This window comes from Dromiciops gliroides, chromosome 3 (genome assembly GCF_019393635.1).
Source record: "Dromiciops gliroides isolate mDroGli1 chromosome 3, mDroGli1.pri, whole genome shotgun sequence".
In the NCBI taxonomy this organism is placed as follows: Eukaryota; Metazoa; Chordata; class Mammalia; order Microbiotheria; family Microbiotheriidae; genus Dromiciops; species Dromiciops gliroides.
The window spans coordinates 667,054,528-667,075,580 of record NC_057863.1 but is presented as its reverse complement, the minus strand read 5'-3'; the positions used below and the strand labels follow the sequence as shown (position 1 = coordinate 667,075,580).

The window sequence follows — 21,053 nt, the reverse complement described above, 5'->3', positions numbered from 1 at the left end:
AACATTTGCCCTATGTTAAGAACTTTACATTCATGTGATCCTCACAACCCTGGGCAGTAAGCTCTATTACAGAAAAGTAAGCTGAGAGAGATAGAACTTTTCTTGGGGTCACATTGCTAGTAGGTTTCTTAATGCCAAATCTTTTTACTCTTAATTTCTAATTTACCATAATAATCCTGATATAAGGGCACACATTCAGGCCATGTTATTTCTTTTAGGGCAGATTCTGGTTTAAATCAAATCAACTGTGCATTTATAGTAACTAATGGTAAAATTTTTTTTTTTGGCAGGGCAATGAGGGTTAAGTGACTTGTCCAGGGTCACACAGCTAGTAAGTGTCAAGTGTCTGAGGCCACATTTGAACTCAGGTCCTCCTGAATCCATGGCTGGTGCTTTATCCACTGTACCAACTAGCTGCCCCCTAATGGTAACATTTTAATTCTATGGCCTAGTACTCTGCATTTATAAAAGAATATTTATCACTTATAAATTCATATAATACCTTTGTGAAAGATACATAGTGGCAATTGATTCCCTGCTCTGTACAAATTTGTTTCTTCCTTTTTCTAAGGAGCTATTAAGACCTGCACAGCTACCTTGGAAACTTATCATGTAACAAGTTAAAAGTTAAAATGTGCTGCCTTTTCTGTCGCAAGGCTTTTGTGGCCTGCAGATAAAGAATTTAGCTGAATGATAACAGGCTATGGCCCATTTTCAATTTGGATAGCACAAAGACATATTGAAAATTCCATATAATAAACACATTTTAAAAACCCACTATTTTTGCCACATCTAATACTTATAAAATATTAGATTTCATGTCTTTCTAGAGATTTATCCTAAAAGGTGGCTAGACATGATTAAGTAGATGATTATCTAATCTTACTAGTTGGAAACAAGTATAATACTTTATGGCTCAATGGTTAGAGATTGATTTTTTTTTTCCTTTTTCTAGCTTTTAACAAAACCAAATCACTGTACTTTAGTGAGCCTGTGGTTAGATCTTTTTTTGGGGGGGGGGTGCGGGGTAATGAGGGTTAAGTGACTTGCCCAGGGTCACACAGCTAGTAAGTGTCAAGTGTCTGAGGATTTGGACTCAGGTCCTTCTGAATCCAGGGCCGGTGCTTTATCCACTGCGCTACCTAGCTGCCCCTGTGGTTAGATCTTAAAGCCTTAAAATACACCTGAGGACATTCTAAAAGGTTCTTACTATGCTCACTTCACAGAAAACCATTATTACAGTCGATTCAATTCATAACCCAGAAGAATTTAAAGAATCCACATTCTGACAATATCTCTAATATAGCCCTTTTCTTTTATATATTATACATCACATAACTGAGGTAACAGCTTAAATATACACATTTCCTAGAGTGTACCATAATAAGTTTAACTTAAAATGAGACCAGAATTGATTCAATAACACCTGAATCTATTTTCCAAATGATATCCTATAGAATCTCAATTGATAATTTCATTTTAGTATTAATTTACCTAAGAACCATTTATCCCAAGCTTTTCATATTTTCCTGTGGATTATTTTTTTTTGTTTTTTAAAACTATTCCACCACAAAAGATTTTTTTTAATGGCACTATATAACAGCTTTTACTTGACTTTCCTTTGTATGAATCCCCCAAATTTCTTAACTAGATGACCCAATCAAATTCACTGACCTTTTTTTTTTTTTTCTTACTGACATAAACTCTTCCTTTGTTGGTAATCCTGTCAGCTTTAAAAAACAAGCCAGGGAAACTTTTATAGTAAAATTACCTTTCTATAGTCACTGAAATGACCCTTTCCTTTTTCTTTTCTTTTTTTTTACTAGATGGAAAACATTCTTAAATTAGTATTTTAATACTACATTCACCTTTCTAAGTAGTTTTCAAGATATTGTTAATGCAGCAAGTTTCCTTCTGCCCTACCCCCATTGCCTTAACATAGCCACAACATGGGGGTAGTTTTATCAAATAATTAAATGGCTTTCCTTCTAAATTCCAAGCACAAAATTACATTTTTGACAGAAACATAAACGCATGTAAGAGATAATTCCACATTACAGAGACACAGACACCCATAAAATTATTCCAAAGAATTTCTAGTTCCTTGAAGCTTCCTTCCTTCCTTTCTTTCTTTTTTTTTTGTGGGGCAATGAGGGTTAAGTGACTTGCCCAGGGTCACACAGCTAGTAAATGTCAAGTGTCTGAGGCCTGATTTGAACTCAGTTTCTCCTGAATCCAGGCCTGGTGCTTTATCAACTACACCACCTGGCTGACCCTAGCTTCCTTTCTTTTTACCTTTTCCTGATTTTGCCTAATTTACAACAAACAAAGGAGCTCCATTGGGACAATTTAGTTTGACATTATCTTTAATCAATTCTAATCATTCAAACAATATTTGTGCACGTAAAATAAAAATGTTTCTTAACCTTTTGCAATGTAACAGATCTACAAGAGGACTTAGTCAGATTAAATAATTTGAACTTTATATGCCAAAACTGAGGAATCCCTTCCTTTTATAAACAGCTTGTGATAACTATCTTCTAATGAGCACTCTAATTTCTTTATGGGACAAAAACTCAATACATCAAGAGTTCCAGGTTTGAGTTGAAAGCTGGAAAGGAATATTCACCTTACAAATCACAGTTCACAGCTTATTAGGGAGAAAACTTCAGGTGCCTTGCCATGACCTGTGTTGGAGGCTGAATTTCATTTCCATTTTCCAATCAAATCCAAGTCGCAAGGTACCATTTTTGTTGAATATTAAAATATAGTTTTTGCATCTGCTTGTCTCCTACAAACAGATCAGAGAAATTATAATGTTATAAAATTATAATATCTCCTACCAAAACCAGATCAGAGAAATTTATCTTCTACTAACCAAATCAGAGAACACAATATCCATACCTGTCCTCCTACAAAACAGGTCAGAGATAGAAAAAACATATCAATTTAACATTTTGTCCCAAGAAGAAAAATATCATGCATGACCATGTGAAAACTACCCCTGTATGAAGAGAGTCCAGAGACTCCCCATTTCATATGTTTTGCTCCTATTAACTCAGGCTTTCATAAAAAATACTTTTGGATGATAAGGCACCTCTATCAAATCCAAGTGATCCATATATTCATATTAACAGTACTTTCCCCCCACTCCAAAGTCCAGTTCTCTTTGAGAGATTCCATCCAATGTCTTCACCTGAGTCAAGTCCAAGCAAAGCTTACAAAGAATCTGGGGTGGAGACAGCCCCTTTTTCTAGATAGCTTATGAGATTTGGCCTGCCCAACCACACCTAGATGGAAACTATTTTGCTTTGATCATGATGGGTGGCAGTCTCACATTCTTACTATGATGTCATTACCAAGAGTTGAGTAAACTGAAGAATGTGCCCCTTGTTCGGGGGGACCTTGTGGCCTGGATTGGGAGGCTAGCTCAACCAAAGAATTGATGACTCTCCTGCTGCAGTAAGAGAAGACTGGTCTTTTGTCTTTTTACCAGACAAAAGGGAGGTAAGGGCTTTACAAAGAACAGGGAGGGACATGTAAGCACAGGCAGGGGATCTTGGAATAATGGGGCATCAGTAAGATATGCAGCACCCATCCATATCTTGCATATCAGTGTACCAGGGTCTTGCTGGTACCCCATTCCTGAGGTGGGAGGCAGAACTGCCCCTCCCCTGAGAGAATTGAAGGATTCTTTGGGGGGTTGTGATCTTTAGGTTTCTTGGGGTCCCACTGCATTCCCATAACTCCTGAACTTCATTTTAATAAACCCCCCCTTCAAGTATGTCAGTCTATATTTAGATTTGATTGCCATGTGAGTGACCTCCTACATTTAGAAAGGCATAGGAACTGAGATGCTACCTCTATTAGGGGTCTTTGTTCTGAGAGAGACAGCCATGAGAAAATAATTATTAATAATGGATATCTTGGGGGGCCCAGAGATAAACTTCTCAGTCCTTTCTTCCCCATAATCCAGAAAGTCCTGTTCTCCTTGGTCTGGGACAAATGCAAGGCAACAAAAGAAATGCAGATGGACTCTTTTTTCTAGCTCCTGGAAGGACTGATGGGTTCAAAGGAGACAAGATCGTGGACTTTGCCTTGAGGAACTTCAGTGAGGGTCCTTTGCATTCTTCTCCCTGGCTTCATCTGTAGAATTCATTTTAATGTAGACCACCCTCAAGTCATTTCAACCAATGGAATGGAATGATGCTAACCAATTAGCTTTGATCAATGTATCAATGATCAACGTGCATCTATCCAAAAGGATAAAAATCCTGGGAAGATGCCAAGAGCTCTCTTGACTGGCTCTTGGCACTCTCTCTCTCTGCCAAGAAAACCCCAAATGAAGTCCTGAACATGAATGAAACAACTGTGCAATAGCAAGCCAATAGAATCTAGATCTCTACTTTCTATGCCTTGCATATGAGGTCTTTATGAGGGAAACTAGCTGTCAAGCTCATCCCTAGGTAATCACTTCCCTTCCAATTTCAGTTGTATTATGTTTTGTGTGTGTGTGATAAAAATTGGTCATTTTCTTTTCTGTGATCTTTCTGTCCCATTTTGGTGAACTCATCACTACTCATAATTATATCTTCTTCATTTCCTTTATTGTATTTGAGGTGATCCATAGGCAGTTTCTCCTCAATGACTTTTCTTTCTTTTTTTTTTTTTTGTGAGGCAATTGGGGTTAAGTGACTTGCCCAGGGTCACACAGCTCGTAAGTGTCAAGGGTCTGAGACCGGATTTGAACTCAGGTCCTTCTGAATCCAGGGCCGGTGCTCTATCCACTGCACCACCTAGCTGCCCCTCAATGACTTTTCTAATGTTGAACCAGCTCAAATACTCCATTTTAATAGCTTTCTTCACTCACTACAATGAAAAGATTTCTATCCAGTATGAATTGTCTGATGGGAAAAAAGGGGTGACTTGTCTGAAGGCTTGATGACATTGTGTATATTCCTAGAGTTTCTTGCTAATGTGGAGCCTTTCATGTTCAACTAACTTAGAGCAGTAATTAAAATACCTGCTATATTCATGACATTACTGAAGTTTTGGAGCTCTGTGGGAAAGGCTTTCCAATGATTACAGTCATAAAATTCCTCTCCAGTGTGAACAATCTGATGTTTGGCAAGATTTGAATTAAATCAGAGTAGCTTTTCATACTGATTATGTATATAAGCTTTCTCTCCAGTGGAGATCCTTAGAATAATGTGCAGAAAGATTAGAGTTATACTGGAAAGCCTTTCCACATTGATAAGATTCACAAGGTTTCTCTCCAGTGTGGATTCGCTGATGGGCAACAAGATGGGACCTCTTTGTGAAAGCATTTCCACACTGGCTACATTCATAAGGTTTCTCTCTAGTGTGGATTCTCTGATGTTTACCAAGACTGGAGCTCTTTGTGAAAACCTTTCCACATTGGCTGCATTTATAAGGTCTCTCTCCACTGTGGATTCTCTGATGTTTAGCAAAACTGGACTTGTATGTGAAAGCCTTGCCACATTGATTTGATTACATTTATAAGGTTTCTTACTAGTGTGAATTTTCTGATGTATAATGAAGGGTGTGTGTTCATGAAAAGCTTTGTCATATTCATAAGACTGATAGGGTTTCTCTCCAGTATGAATTTTTTGATGGTAAGTAAGGTGTGACTGTTGACTCAAGTCATTACCACAAAGATGACTTCCATAAGGTTTTTCTCCCGTAAAGATTCTGTGAAGAAGGGGCAGCTAGATGGCGCAGTGGATAGAGCACCGGCCCTGGAGTCAGGAGTACCTGAGTTCAAATCTGGCCTTAGACACTTAACAATTACTAGCTGTGTGACCCTGAGCAAGTCACTTAACCCCAATCGCCTAACTAAAAAAAAAAAAAAGATTCTGTGAAGGACAATACAGATTTTTCTCCCAGTGAACTCACAGGGACCATCTCCCATGAACCTTTGCTAGGGAGATTCTTTCACAGAAATGCTTAGCTTTGCAGTAGGCTCTCTCATTGCAGGTCTACTCTCACCTTCTGTAAAAACAAACAATACAACATATATACAGAGACACAAGGTCACACAGATATATTTATATTCCATTGGCAGAAAGCAAACTGATCTACATTACTCCAATTTTTATACCTGAGGCCAAATCATGCTGATGTCTTCCCTTCATCAAACATTCTTCCCCAGTTGACATAACATTGACACAAATCCTTTCCCTCATTCTGAAGACATTCTATTTCTGAGATTATCCAGATGTCTTTTTTCACACAATCCTGCAGTTCATGACCCTATTGCCTCCTTTTTTGTTTATTTGTTTTGTAAACTGGAGGACTGGCATGCATTATTTTCTTTCATTTCACCTTTTCTTTACAATCAGGAAAAAATTTGACCTTTACCAGCAACCTCAATGTTCCAGAAAAAAAGCATATCCCAGATGAGCACATGCATAAGGCTTCTTTGTTTTTTTTTTTCCTTTGTTTTTGTAGGGCAATGAGGGTTAAGTGACTTGCCCAGGGTCACACAGCTAGTTAAGTGTCAAGTGTCTGAGGATGGATTTGAACTCAGGTCCTCCTGAATCCAAGGCCAGTCATTTATCCACTGTGCCACCTAGCTGCCCCATAAGGCTTCTTTGTAGGGTGAATCCTCTAATGAGTACATAAGAGATGATCTCTGGCTGAAAGGCTTCTCACACTGAGTCCATAGATGTCTTATAACCAGAGTGAATTTTGTGTGGTCCAAGAAGCTCTGTACTCCATTTCAAGACCTTTCCTCATTCATGTCAGTTATATAAGATTCCTATTTCCTATGAATGCTCTGATGAGAAACAAGGGCTGACTTTACAATGAAGGCTTTACCACAGTGACTACATTCATAAGGTTTCTCTCCAGTGTGGATTCTCTGATGAGTAACAAGAGTTGACCTCAATGGGAAACTCTTTCCACACTGATTACATCCAAAAGGTTTCTCTCCAGTGTGGATTCTCTGATGGATAACAAGATTGACCCTGAATGTGAAAGTCTTTCCACACTGATTACATCCAAAAGGTTTCTCTCCAGTGTGAATTCTCTGATGACCAACAAGATGGGACCTCCATTTGAAAGTCTTTCCACATTGTTGACATTCAAAAGGTTTCTCTCCACTGTGGATTCCCTGATGTTTAATAAGAGCTGACCTCCATGTGAAAGTCTTTCCACAGTGACTACATTCATAAGGTTTCTCTCCAGTGTGGATTCTCTGATGTCTAACAAGATGTGACCTCTGTGTGAAAATCTTTCCACATTGATTACACTCAAATGTTTTCTCTCCAGTGTGGATTCTCTGATGTCTAACAAGAGATGACCTCATTTTGAAAGTCTTTCTACATTGATTACATTCAAAAGGTTTCTCTCCAGTGTGGATTCTCTGATGTTTACCAAGAGCTGACCTACTTGTGAAAGTCTTTCCACATTGATTACATTCAAAAGGTTTCTCTCCAGTGTGGATTCTCTGATGAATACAAAGATCAGACCTCAATGTGAAAGTCTTTGCACACAGATTACATTCAAAAGGTTTCTCTCCAGTGTGGATTCTCTGATGGATAACAAGAGTTGACCTCTGTGTGAAAGTCTTTCCACATTGATTACATTGAAAAGGTTTCTCTCCAGTGTGAATTCTCTGATGGATAACAAGATCAGACCTCCATGTGAAAGTCTTTGCACACAGATTACATTCAAAAGGTTTCTCTCCAGTGTGGATTCTCTGATGTCTAACAAGATTTGACCTCTGGGTGAAAGCCTTTCCACATCGATTACATTCAAATGCTCTCTCTCCAGTGTGGATTCTCTGATGGATAACAAGAGTTGACCTCCGTGTGAAAGTCTTTCCACATTGATTACATTCAAAAGATTTGTCTTCAGTGTGGATTCTCTGATGGGTAACAAGATGGGACCTCAATGGGAAAGTCTTTCCACATTGATTACATTCAACAGGTTTCTCTCCAGTGTGGATTCTCTGATGGATAACAAGAGTTGACCTCTGTGTGAAAGTCTTTCCACAATGATTACATTCAAAAGGTTTCTCTCCACTGTGGATTCTCTGATGAATAACAAGAGTTGACCTTGATGTGAAAGTCTTTTCACAATGATTACATTCAAAAGGTTTCTCTCCATTGTGGATTCTCTGATGGATAACAAGAGTTGACCTTGATGTGAAATTCTTTCCACATTGATTACATTCAAAAGGTTTCTCTCCATTGTGGATTCTCTGATGGATAACAAGGGTTGACCTCCTGGTGAAAGTCTTTCCACATTGGTTACATTCAAAAGGTTTCCCTCCAGTGTGGATTCTCTGATGTTTAACAAGAGATGCCTTCGATGTGAAAGTCCTTCCACATAGTTTACATTCAAAAGGTTTCTCTCCAGTGTGGATTCTCTGATGGATAACAAGATATGACCTGGAGGTGAAATTCTTTCCACACTGACTACATTCAAAAGGTTTCTCTCCAGTGTGGATTCTCCAATGATTAAAAAGCTGGTACCTTGATATGAAAGTCTTTCCACATTGATTACATTCAAAAGGTTTCTCTCCAGTGTGGATTCTCTGATGGATAATGAGATACCACCTTGATGTGAAAGTCTTTCCACATTGGTTACATTCAAAAGGTTTCTCTCCAGTGTGGATTTTCTGATGGATAACAAGATATGACCTGGAGGTGAAATTCTTTCCACATTGACTACATTCAAAAGGTTTCTCTCCAGTGTGGATTCTCCAATGATTAAAAAGATGGGACCTAGATGTGAAAGTCTTTCCACATTGATTACATTCAAAAGGTTTCTCTCCAGTGTGGATTCTCTGATGGATAATGAGATACCACCTTGATGTGAAAGTCTTTCCACATTGGTTACATTCAAAAGGTTTCTCTCCAGTGTGGATTCTCTGATGTCTAACAAGATGTGACCTCCCTGTGAAAGTCTTTCCACATTGATTACATTCAAAGTGTTTCTCTGCAGTGTGAATTCTCTGATGCATTGCAGCAGAGATTTCTCTCCTATCAAAATCAGAGGGATTACTATTTATGCATCTTTGCTGGTGAGTTTGTTCCAAAGAAAGGCCTATCTCTGCAGAAGTCTCTTTTATTTTAAGTCTGTTATCTCCTAAAAGAAACAATAAACAATTATACACCCACATATACACACATATTTAATTATATCCCCTTACACCTATGGGCAGAATAAAATGATTAACATTTTCCCCCCAGGCAAAGGGAAATGTCTTCAAACATAAATGGCTAGAATCAACCATTTGAAAATGTCTTTAGCTCACATATGAAGGATCATTTTATTTACTTAATAGTCTTCTTATATGTAAAGATGGTTTTCAACATTCATTTTTCTAAGATTTTCAGTTCCAAGGTTTTCTCCCTCCCTCTCTTGCTCCCTCCCTAAAAGAGAAAGCAATCTGGCATAGGTTATACATGTACAATTATGTTAAACAAGTTTCCACATTAGTCATGTTGTGAAAATCTCTCTTCAGAAACTTGCCAGTACTGTCACCCTGATCCAAGACTTCTCTTTGCCTCAATTTTCTTCATTATTATGCCCATTATTATGGGCATAATAATGGTGCCTATCTCCTAGAATTATGAAGATCAAATGAGATAATGTTTATCTATTGCATGGCACAGAGTAGGTGCTATGTAAAAGCTATCTACCTGGTAGCCCTGAAGTCAGAAAGACTCAACCTCCTGAGTTCAACTCTGACCTCAGACACTTAATAGCTGTGGGACCACAGGCAAGTGACTTAACTAGATTTGCCTCAGTTTACTCATGTGTCAAATGAGGTAGAAAAGGAAAGGGTCCACCACTCCAGGATCTCTGCCAAGAAAACCCTAATGGGGTCACAAAGAGGGAGAAAAGATGGAAAAATGACTGAAGACTAAGTGTGGGCTACTTTTTGTTTCTCTGTTGTTTCTCAAATCTTTATTGGGTTATTGGGCAAAGGTTGGCAGGGTCCAGTGTAGTCCTTCTTGTCAGCAGCCTTCCTCATGGCAGCAGGGACATTGCTGGGCTCCTCTCTCTTTCTCTTGGCTTGGATGTGAGTTCCCACACTTTTTTTGGATGAACTTTAGGGTTCGCTTATACTTGGGGACCTTAAACAATTTCATGGCCTGCCTCTTATAAGGGACAAATCCACACACCTCCCGGATCATCTCTCTCACAAACTTGGTGTGTTTGGTCAGGCACCCACGGTGGTGGCCGTGTCACAACTTCAGGAACACTTATTGTAACTTCCTGGATGGACCTTGTTGAGGCTCATGGCCATGGGGGAGCAGATGTCCATGGCTCTGGCACAATTCTAGCCTCAAAAGCAGCCACAACAAAAGGGGGTACTGTTATTTTTAACATTATTATTTTGATTTCTACTCTTGCCTCATTCTGCTTTCCTTAAAATGTTATTATGCCCACTTTTTGTATTCCCTTATTTCCTTGTTGAACTAAATGTCTGTCCATTCCAACACTCTCTCTTTGTGAGGAGATCAGCCCAGGGTAAGTGAGGTTCATGAGCTGTTGCTTCTTCTCCAACCATCTCCATGTTTGCCTAGTAGACTATGAGCTCTGTGACAGCAGGGACATGTACCTTCCTTGGTATGCTCAGGGCTTAGCACAGCACCAAAACCAGAAGGTGCCTAACCAGTGTTTACTGAGAGCCTGACTGGGCCCAGACCTGACCCCAGGCCCCAGTGCCCACATTCTGGTCTCTCTCCTAGCTGTCAGATGCAGGAGCCTGACCAAGGATTCTACAAGAATGGGACAGAGATGGAGCCAGGAAGGGACTTGGGCTGAGGATTTAGGCAAAGCTTAGCCTTGGATGACTTCCAAGTAAGACAGCAGCCTTCTCTCATCCTCATGGAGTGTTGAATGGAGGAGAAAAACATCATGAAACCAGGCTTCACCACAACTTTAGGCACATCCCCTCAGCTGGGCCCCCACTGGGGCAAGACAATGCTCTGCCATCTCCCTGATGCCCTATGCCACTCACCCTAGCAGCTTTTCCAGATCTTTGCAATCCTCCCCAAAGCTCCCTTATGGCTGGCTTCCACCCCTCCCCCACCTTCTCACCTGAGAATTTGGCCTCTTATTTCACTGACAAAACTGGACCTTTACCAAGAGCTATCTCCTCCTCCTCATCTCACATCAGATTCTCCTTTTCCTCTTTGACCTCAGCAGCAGAAAACAAGATCATCTTTCTGCTCCCTGAAGCAAATCCCTTTAAATGGTGCAAATTCTCTCCTTCCATCCTGTCACCCACCTTCTGCTTCTCCTCTACCCAAAAGGAATCTCAGCCTCTTTCCCCCCACCCTCCTTCCTGCTACATTCCTAATGATCTCTGAGGCATCCTCCCCAGAGCCCAGGCTCACAAAGTAACTGCCTGAATGCCTGGACCCCCACAGTCACACTCCCCACCCCCATGTTCAACCTGTTCCAATGTCCTGTGATTCCAGCTGTGTACCATGTCTCCAAGACAGCTCCATCTCTCCCCAAACTGTCCCTGTCTGGGTCCAAGTGCCACTCACCTCACACCTGAGGTCCTTAAGGGCCTGCTGGTGGGTCTGGCTGCCTCATCTCCCCCCAGTCCAGTCATTCCTGCCCCCATTTATCAAGTTCATGTTCCTAACGCTCTCACCTGACCAGGTCACCACCTACTGAAGAACCCCCAGTGACTGCCCAGCAAAGGGATCCCATATAAACCCCTCTGGGGCTGCTAAGGCATTTCATCCCCTACCCCTCTGCTACTCCTCCAGCTTCTTTCACCCTATTTCCCCCAGATATTCTAGACTCCAGTGGGGAGGGCCTCCCTTCTGTTCTGTGAACAGGATGCTCTACTTCCTGACACCAGGGGTTTTCCTCCCCTCCCTGTTGGCTAGAATGCCCACCCTGCCTTCCCAGAAGCCCTAGCTAGAGCCCCCCTGACACACTCAGCCTTCCCCAGCCCTCCTTCACTTTAGGGCCTTCCCTCTCTTGACCAGCTCCAAATTGTCCATAGTGGGCTCTTACATAGTTGTTGGTGTGTTGTTTGCCCCACCAGACTGTGAGCTCCATGGGAGATGGGGACAGCCCTGGCATCTCTTTAGGACCCCAGTGCTTAGGGCCTGGCATGCAGCAGGCCCTTCTGTGTTTGCTGACTTGAAGGCCTAAGAAAGAGCTCAAACTGAAAAGCCTTAGCCCCTTTACACTTTCAGGAGAGGTTCATGCCCCAAATTACAAACAGTGACTTCCTATAGGATCACAGCTTGATCCCTGGAAGGGAGTTGAAAGGCCATGAAGTGCAATTGCCCCATTGTACAGATGGGAAACCTGAGGCTTGGGGGCTCAAGGGACTGACCCAGGAAGCCACTGCTAAAAATGTCTAACAAAGAATTCCAAGGCAGGTCTTCCTGCCCCCAAATTGAGCACTTGCTTCACCATAACACATCGAAGCCTCTTGTCATCACAAGTCTCCTATACCTGCTGTCACCTCACTCACCTGCACAGCAGCGCCTCAGGCCTTCTTGCTCCAGCATCCACCGTGTTTCCCTTTGCTCAAAATAAGAGATCACATCTTCTCTGGGAACAGGAAGCCCTGGGCAGGGAAAATCAGTTGGGGATGAGCATGGAGAGAACCTGGGGATTTGCTTCTCTCTAGGGAAGGGGGTGGATACACAGCTGCTCCATTTTGAGAATCACTCCATTATTTTCAGACATGAGCCTGTACTCACCCCTCAGTGCTTATAAACAAGTCACCCAAAACAGGATGTGCCACGTTATCCTCTTGTACAACCTGTCCTGAGAACCAGCCAAACCCTCTGCCCCCTTCTGTCATCTTCCATTCTCTCAGAAACCCCTAACCCCAAAACTGGGTAAGAGGGTTAACATGGTGCCAGATCAGCCTTGAGCCCCAGCTACAAAGACCTTGATGACTGAGCTTTTGGCCTGTCCCTCTACCCTGGTCCTCACTTCCTGAAACCTTTGTAAACCTTGCGGGCTGTTCATTCAGGGAGTGTTTGCCTCTCCAGGGGAGAGTCTCCTGCTGGCAAACTTTAGAAGCCCTAGTTGGTCCAAATTCTATTTCTGCTCCAGTCTCTTCTTCCTGCCAAAGACAGGGGCATGCAAGCAAGGACCACAGGAGAGGTCCCAGGATGCCTGAAGGATTGTTTCCATAGTCTTTATTTTAGGGAGCTTTGGGGATGGGAGGAAGATCATGGTCTCAGGACACCTTCTTCCTAGAAGGATGGACTCATTGAACAGATTCCCTTCTCTAGACATTAGAGGCAGCTGATAGAGCAGCAGTGGAGAGAGAGCCCTGGGCCTGGAGTCAGGAATGCCTGGATTTAAAGCTGGCCTCAGACAGTTACCAGCTGGGTGCCCCTGGCCAATTCAATTAACCTGATTGGTTCAATATCCTCAACTGACTAATGGGGATAATAATAATATTACTGGGGCAGCTAGGTGGCACAGTGAATAGAGCACAGGCCCTGGAGTCAGGAGTACCTGAGTTCAAATCCGGCCTCAGGCACATAACACTTACTAGCTGTGTGACCCTGGGCAAGTCACTTAACCCCAATTGCCTCACTAAAAAATTAAAAAAAAAATAATATTACTGAATTTGCAAGATTATTGGGAGGCTGAAGTACCACAATATTGGAGAGAAAGCCCCTGGCAAGTAGCAGGTGCATAGAAATGCTTCCTCCCTTCCCTTTCTTTCCAACCGTCTCTGCTGGAATGTTAGGGCAGTAAGAAGGAAGCTGAAGGACACACCTGCTACACTGGCCACAAACCAGAGCTGGGAGTGACCAGTATATGCTTGTTGAAGAGAAGAATACTCCAAACACTAGACCCCTCCCAAAAGGAAGGGGGGTCAAGGAAAAGCTGCCTGGGCAGTTTGCAGAGATTTGGCAGATAAAACTCATGTCCAGGGAGAGGTTAGACTAAGTCACCTCTGACATTAGTTCCATGTCTGAGATGCTTCCACATGGATTTGATCTTTAACCTGAAGCTACCTAGGACTGCTAAGGGGCAGCTTCAATAGCAACCAAGGAAACCCTCAGGTTCCCATCACACAATGCACAGACTTTCTGTAGGAGAACCAGAGACCAGCACTCTTCCCTCTCTGATAAGTCATAGATGCTCCAAAGCCTGCACAGGAGGGAATAAGGATATTCCCTTTGATTGCAGGGAAAGTGTCCTTACCCAGGGAGAGCAGGTTCCAGGCATTCTCCAGCATGACCTCCTTGTACAGCTCCTTCTGAGGGGGGTCCAAGAGCCCCCACTCTTCCTGAGTGAAGTCCACAGTCACATCCTTGAATGTCACTGACTCCTAAATCATCAGAAGTCAGAGGACAAAGAGCTGAAAGCCACTTCAGAACTAGAGAGAGGAAGCTGAAGCACAGAGAAGGGATATGTTCAAAGGTCAAACCCTCTCTGAGTGTCACAATGAACCCCTGAAACCAGTCAGTAAGAGCCTGATGCAACTTTAAGAGAAGCATTTTTATCATCAGTTGGAACAAAGCTGAAAAACATTTTACTATGTTATTACACTGAGGACTTGAGGTCACTCTGGATATGCTATGGTCTAGGTAAACCAGTTTGTGCCTTTGCTTTATGATTGTTTTCATTTCTCTATAGCAGATACTTCTTAATTATAAAGTTACTTAATAATAAGAGTAATGAGAATGGAGAAGGACTAGTGACAGAGTTGATAGAGTTCTGGGATTGGAATCAGAAAGGTTCAACTTTATGTGTTCAAATGTGGACTCAGAAACTTACTAGCTGTGTGACCCTGGGCAAGTCACTTAACCCTGTTTGCTTCAGTTTTCCAATCTGTACAATGAACTGGAGAAGGACATAGAAAACTACTCCAGGATCTGTGCCAAGAAAATCCCAAACAGGGGCAAATGGATGGCACAATGGATAGCGCCCTGGGCCTGGAGTCAGGAGGTCCTGAGTTCAAATATGGCCTGAGACACTTGACACTTATTAGCTGTGTGACCTTGGGCAAGTCACAGCTCCGACTGCCTTGCAAAATACCTCCTTCTGCCCACCCCTCAGAAAAAAACAAACAAAAAAAACCCCAACCACCAAATAGGTTTATTAAGTGTTGAATATGACTGAAATCACTGAACAGCAACAATGCAGAAAGAAGGGTCCCCTTATTGCTTAAAAAAAGGAATATTTATTTACCTTGGGTTTTCTTTGAGCTAATCCATTAGAAAAAGTTTTCTAGTTTCTTTGAGAAATAAGTGATCTAAACATACACCTAGAACTCCATGTGCTTCCTTTCCAGCAGTAGTCTGAGGGGCTCTGGACAAAAGAGTGTGGCTGCCTGGCAGCTCCAAGGCCTAAAAATCTACGCAGGGGAAATCAGGGTTCTTCAGCCAGCACAGATCTCCCAGAATGGCCCATTGTCTCACCTTGCTCGGCTAACCAGATGAGCGCCTACATGGAAGTGACAGGAGACTTTTCTAGTCAAGTGAAAGAACTCCAGTATTCTCATGGAATGTCCTTCTAATTGTATACTTGGATAAACCTCCTTTTCCTTGTGAAATGGAATGCCTGATTTTTGCTTAACACCTAAAGTGAGTATTGGCTTGAGTCAGGTACCTGCTCTGGCCTAGAGCAGCATCAACATTTCCAAGAAACTGTCTGAAGCCCCTGACACACTAACTGGTCTCTCAGGCTTTCCTCTTCTCCTTGCCACTCTTATGGTCTCTGCAGTACATGGCACCCTGCCCAGGGTAGAACAAATTATACCACCAGGAAGTCAAATTTCTATAGTATTGTGGCATGAGGTTAAGCTAGTCCTGGTGCCCAGGAACAACAGAGGCAGAGATGAGAATCCCAGTGGCCTCTTTGGAGCAGTAGAGATGCCTTCCATCATGGTGCCTGGGTAGGTCTTAGAAACACAAGATGTCTCAGAGCTTTCTGTACTAGAAATTTGGGGCCTGCAATAGCTAGGGTCTTTCTAAAATGCTTATTGACTTGACCCAAGAACAGGCAAAGGAGAGCAATTCAGAGAAACTTTAGAAGGCTTGTGTGACCTGAGGCAGAAGGACATGAGTAGCACCAACACCAAAGGACAAGAGTTGGGAAAGGGACAGGGGGAGAGCCAAGATGGCAAAGAGAAGCCAGAAGGCTGCCTGAGCTCTCTCTCCCCAGTTTCCCTCAGAGATCTCATTAAACCAAGCCCCTAAACAGATTCTAGAGCTACAGAACCTACAAAACGATGGAGTGAAACAATCTTCCAGCTTAGGATAATTTAGAAGGATTTGAGGAAAGGTCAGTCTCACTGGGGTAAAAGGGTAGTGCTGCACAGCACGGAGGGTGTCTGAGAGCTGTTTGAGGAAATTTTCTCTCTCTAAATGCTTCCATGAATAGAGAAAGAGATCAATGTATTGGGCATGCAACTAAACAAGCTAGGAAAAGAACAATTAAAAATCCTCAATTAAATACCAAATTGGAATTCTGAAAATCAAAGGAGAGTAATAAAATTGAAAGTAAGGAAACTGTTGAATTAATAAATAAGACTAGAGAGCTAATATTATGAAAAAAACCCAATAGATAATCCTTTGTTTAATTTAATTAAACAACAGAAAGGAAATCAACTCACCAGTATCCAAAATGAAAAGGGTGAATTCACCATCAATTAAGAGGAAATTAAAGCAATAATTAGGAGCTAATTTGCCCAGCTGCATGCCAGTATGTCTGACAATCTAAATGAAATGATTGAATATTCCCCAAAATATGAATTGCCCAGATTAACAGAAGAGGAAATAAAATTTTTGCATAACCCCAATTTAGAAAAAGAAATCCAAGAAGCAATCAGTGAAGTACCTATGAAAAAAATCTACAGGACCAGATGGATTTACAGGTGAATTCTAAACATTTCCATAACTATTAATTCCAATGCTATGTAAAACTACTTGAAAAATTAGGACTTCTAGCAAATTCTTTTTATGACACATATGTGGTGCTGCTACCCAAACTAGGAAGAGCCAAAACAGAGAAAGAACATTCCCTAATCAATATTGATGCGAACATTTTATTTTTTTTTCCACAAAAGTATTTTATTTTCCAGTTATATGTAGAGATAGTTCTCAACATTTATTTTTATAAGATTTCTAGTTTCAAAGTTTTCTCCCTCCCTCTCATCCCTCCCCCTTCCCAAGACAGCAAGCAATCTGACTTAGGTTATATATGTACAATCACATTAAACATATTTCTGATGCAAGCATTTTATATAAAACATTAGCAAAGAGATTACAGCAATTTATCACAAAAATTATACACTATGAACTGGTGGGATTTATACCCAGAATGCAGGACTGGTTCAATATTATGAAAACCAACATAGTCAACCACATCCATGACATGATCCCTAGGTAATGGAGACTAATGAGTGAAGTGGTCACCCTGCTCAGTCACTTGTAAAGAGTGGAACCTTAAAAACAAACAGGAGAGGGCAGCATTGGTGGGGAGGAGGGTGTGTGGGGAGGGAAATACTCAAGACACCAGGTTCCCAATGAATCAACTTAAAACACATGTTATGGGCCTAGCACCCCAGAAGTATTCTGGGGTACATCAAAGAACCTTCTCCTTTGGAAACTAAACCAAATGACAGACACACCTAAAGAGATGTGACACTGGAATCAGGACTGAGCTAGCTCTAGGACCACCACCCTTCATTCCATTCTCCCCCATGCCTCCAGGAGATAACATTCAATGTAGCTGCAGCCTGTGTAGCATGAGGAGGACAGAGATGGCTTGAGAAATCAGCAGCCATCCTTCACTCAACTCCCCCAGCCACCACCAGTGGGAGATGGTCCTCCCTCAATAGGGGAACTTTCCACAGTCACCCCTTGGGAGCACCATCGGACATCTATAAAAGTATCTGCCTGTCTCCTGCTCAAGAAGATAGATATCTCAGAGCCAAGCCTCTGTGCTATGCCTTCTCCCCATGAGAAGTCCAAGGATTTCTCTCTTGGTTTCCTTTCCCCAGCCCCTAAATAAACTATTATCTTATTCTATTGGATCTGTGTGCAAGAGGGTGAAATTCTCTAAAGAGGAATTCCTAAGAATCCCTACCCCAACCCCTACCCCTGTCCCAAATCCCCCGCCATTTCCCTCATAACACACAGAAGATGAGAGCAGGGCAGGGTGGTTACTATATTTAATTTAATGTCTGTTGGTGTAAAGAAATGATGCATAAGGAATTGCCAGATTTGCAGACAACCTCCCTAGTCTAAGGAAATGGCCTGGACTGATGATATTGGTCATGGTTCTGAATGGACCGTACTCACCTGGACTGGGGGTCTACTGCTCCCAGGAGCCATTCTCTCTCAATCCTGTGTGGGAGCAAAGTTAACAAAGTGAGTCCATTTTGTAAAGTTCCCCCATCTTCTCCCTAGTTCTTATCCACCTCAGGGACCAGCTTCCCCCACCCTTTATGGCCCCACAAAGGTAGCAAACAGCAAAGCTCTTACTACCAGATGGAACATTTTAATTCTATGCCTTTCTAATACTCATGACACAGTAGGGAGCCACCTGGAAAGCCCCTCCCCATTTCATTGGCTCAGCACAGAAAAGCCCATCTCCCCCACCCCATAATCTCTGCCTCTGGGCTCATACTCTGGGGTACTGCTATCTGCGCTAACTTATACAAAACTTCTAATTCCCCTCCCACATTGGTGTCTGCACTTGGGTCAGTCCTATTTCCTGTGCAGACTGAGCTGGGGAGAGAGAAGAATCCCAGAGGGGGAGAGGTCCTTCCTCTCCCTTCCTAGGCAGGAAGCTGGCCTTTGAGCATTTACAGACCTTGAAGTCTCATAGGCATTACAAAGGCCCAAGCCCTGCCTACAGGGGAGATACTGCAGTCTAAGGAGGGAAGGCAGGATCTGGGAGGGTTGGGCTTGCAAAATAAGATGGTCTGAAAAGGAAGACAACTCCCTTCCCTTTCTTACTCTCCCTAGGTCCCCCCCCAAACCCTCCCTTCTGCAGATACCAAGTAGGCAGGAGTCCACCCCTAGATGGGATGAGACCAGTCAGAGCCTCAATGGCCCTGAGTCCCAGCTCTCCATCCAACTGGTATTCTGCCCTCCCAGCATCCCCTCTCCCCAGCTAACACACAGGCATCATCTAGACAATAGAGGGCTTGGTGGAGGTGGGGGGGAAGCTAGGGAAAGTTGACAGGGAGGGCTCTGGAATGGATCTGCCAGGGAATGACCAGAGGAAGTCTGAGACTGGGAGGCAAAACTTGTCTGGGCTTCAACCCCTTGTAGGGCACCTGAGAGCCCTGAGAGAAGTGGGGGCAGGGAAACAGGAGGGTGGGGGCAGTGGGGCCGAGGGAGGGGCTGGGTGGTATAGGTCTCGGAAGTCAGGGGTACTGGAGGGACAGGACTGATCCACTATTGTGCCCAGCTGAGCCTGGGAAAGCAGGACGACTCTGTCCTGAGGTCTCCTGGGTCCCTCTGTTAGTCCTCAGGCTTTGGATGCCTCAAGGGAACCAGCCAAAGAGCCAGGAATTCAGATAAAGGGAGGCAGGAAAGAGCTTTGGCTCCTGCGTCCAAGGAGGGGCCTGGGAACAGGAAGGTGGGACTTGTGGATCCTGATGGGGGCCGGTCTGAGGGCAGAACAACTGAATCTGATCAGGAAGTGGGGTCAGGGAGAAAGGACACCTGAGTCCTGCTGGGAAGGCCTGAGCAGGACACCTGGTCCCTAAGGGCAAAGGCTGAAGTTTGGGAAAGTGGGACCCAATGGGAAATCTCAGGAGGGTCCGCGAGGATATCGAGAAAGTGAAGGGGAGTCTAGAACAGATATGGGGGAGCTGGTCGAGTAGCCAGGCCTGGGAGGGAGGCGTGCTTCTGGCAGACCTGGAGGATGAGACCCAATGGCCAGGACAGCCAGCAAAAGCCAGAGTGTGTGTGTGTGGGGGGCGGGGGGGGGGGGGCCCTCGCCCCGACCTACCTGGGATCTGCAAGCACAGAGCGGGCTTCTGGAAGGCAGAGGGATCTCAGCTCAAAGACTTCTGGCTTCCCATCAGCCCGCTCCGGAAAGCTCTTCCTAGTCCCAAGAGCACCTCCCGATCCAGCCCCTGAGGTCCTCATAATGAACCCTTTCTTCCAATCACACCCAGGGCCAGGACTCAAGCACTGACCGCCTCCCCTCCCTAAGCCCTGCCCTCCCTCACTTACAAGGCCTTCACTCCAATGATCCCTTCTGATGCCTTAAACTCCTCCCACACTTCAAACCCCGCCCCCGTGCTCAAACTCCACCTGGGGCACCACCTTCCAGGCTGGTCATCTCTCCGGGCTCCTCCTCTCCAGGGCCTCCACCACCTCCCTCCCAGACTCAGCTCCTCCTCCTTCAGAGCAGAAAGACTGTCAGGGTACAGCTGCAGCTCCAGACTGACTGAAACTCATCTCTGCCAGTAAATCAGACCTTGATGCAAAATACTCTGCCGGGCACAGGATTCGGGACTGTAGGAATAAGAAGCAAATGACGTTGGACCAGAATTACTCTATTCTGCCCTGAATGCAATCAGTATAGAGTGTCAAACGGGTGGATGGATGGAAGAAGTGGTTTTTCTATGGAAGATAGGTCAGAAATACAGTGACTGAATTGATGGCATTTGGTAATTTGGTTTCAGGTTTTCATTTTATAACATTAATATTATGATGATTATGCTTCTAACTTTTCTCCTATTGAAATGTTTGTGAAATCATTGAATTAGAAATGTCATAATTTGAAAAAATTTCTAGAGGGTGATACAACTGTGTGAGAAATAATTGGTAATAAACAGTGTCTTGGGGAGGGGGGACCCAGTGTTCTCCCCTTCTTTCTTAGTCCTTTCTCCCCCTTCCCCTATTCCAAAATCCAATTCTCCTTGAAAGTGAGATTCATTTGGGTCATACCCCTAATAGGTCTATATCCAAAGAGATATTAAAAAATAAAAAAGGACAAAGGCCTCTATGTACAGAAATATGCATAGCAGCTCTTTTCTGGTGGCAAAGATTGGACATCCAGGGGATGCCCATCGAGTGGGGAATGGCTGAACAAAT

At 43.2% G+C, this 21,053-nt stretch overlaps 1 protein-coding gene across 2 annotated transcripts; it reads right to left on the bottom strand.

Annotated features, from left to right (window-relative positions):
* Nucleotides 1-5,849: 5,849 nt before the first annotated feature.
* On the bottom strand, nucleotides 5,850-20,069 carry LOC122746457 (zinc finger protein 850-like). Of its 2 annotated transcripts, XR_006355544.1 has the most exons (6): nucleotides 19,960-20,069; nucleotides 18,297-18,341; nucleotides 14,191-14,317; nucleotides 12,488-12,583; nucleotides 6,122-9,117; nucleotides 5,850-6,012 (listed from the first exon to the last, which is right to left on the bottom strand). XR_006355544.1 is itself a non-coding variant. In XM_043992064.1 (5 exons), exons 2-5 carry the CDS (start codon nucleotides 18,327-18,329, stop codon nucleotides 6,782-6,784), a joined length of 2,592 nt encoding a protein of 863 aa, XP_043847999.1. In that variant the 5' UTR covers nucleotides 18,330-18,341; nucleotides 19,960-20,069; the 3' UTR covers nucleotides 5,850-6,781. The 2 variants fall into 2 exon arrangements, 1 of the variants encoding a protein (XP_043847999.1); XM_043992064.1 differs by having other exon boundaries at nucleotides 5,850-9,117.
* Nucleotides 20,070-21,053: the final 984 nt, after the last annotated feature.

Coding starts and splice junctions, on each gene's coding strand:
- LOC122746457 (XM_043992064.1), bottom strand. CDS start 18,329: ATGGCTCCTGGGAGCAGTAGACCCCCAGTCCAG. Junction 14,318..18,296: donor GCAGTAGACCCCCAGTCCAG/GTGAGTACGGTC, acceptor CTGATGATTTAG/GAGTCAGTGACATTCAAGGA. Junction 12,584..14,190: donor CTGGAACCTGCTCTCCCTGG/GTAAGGACACTT, acceptor TTCCCTGCCCAG/GGCTTCCTGTTCCCAGAGAA.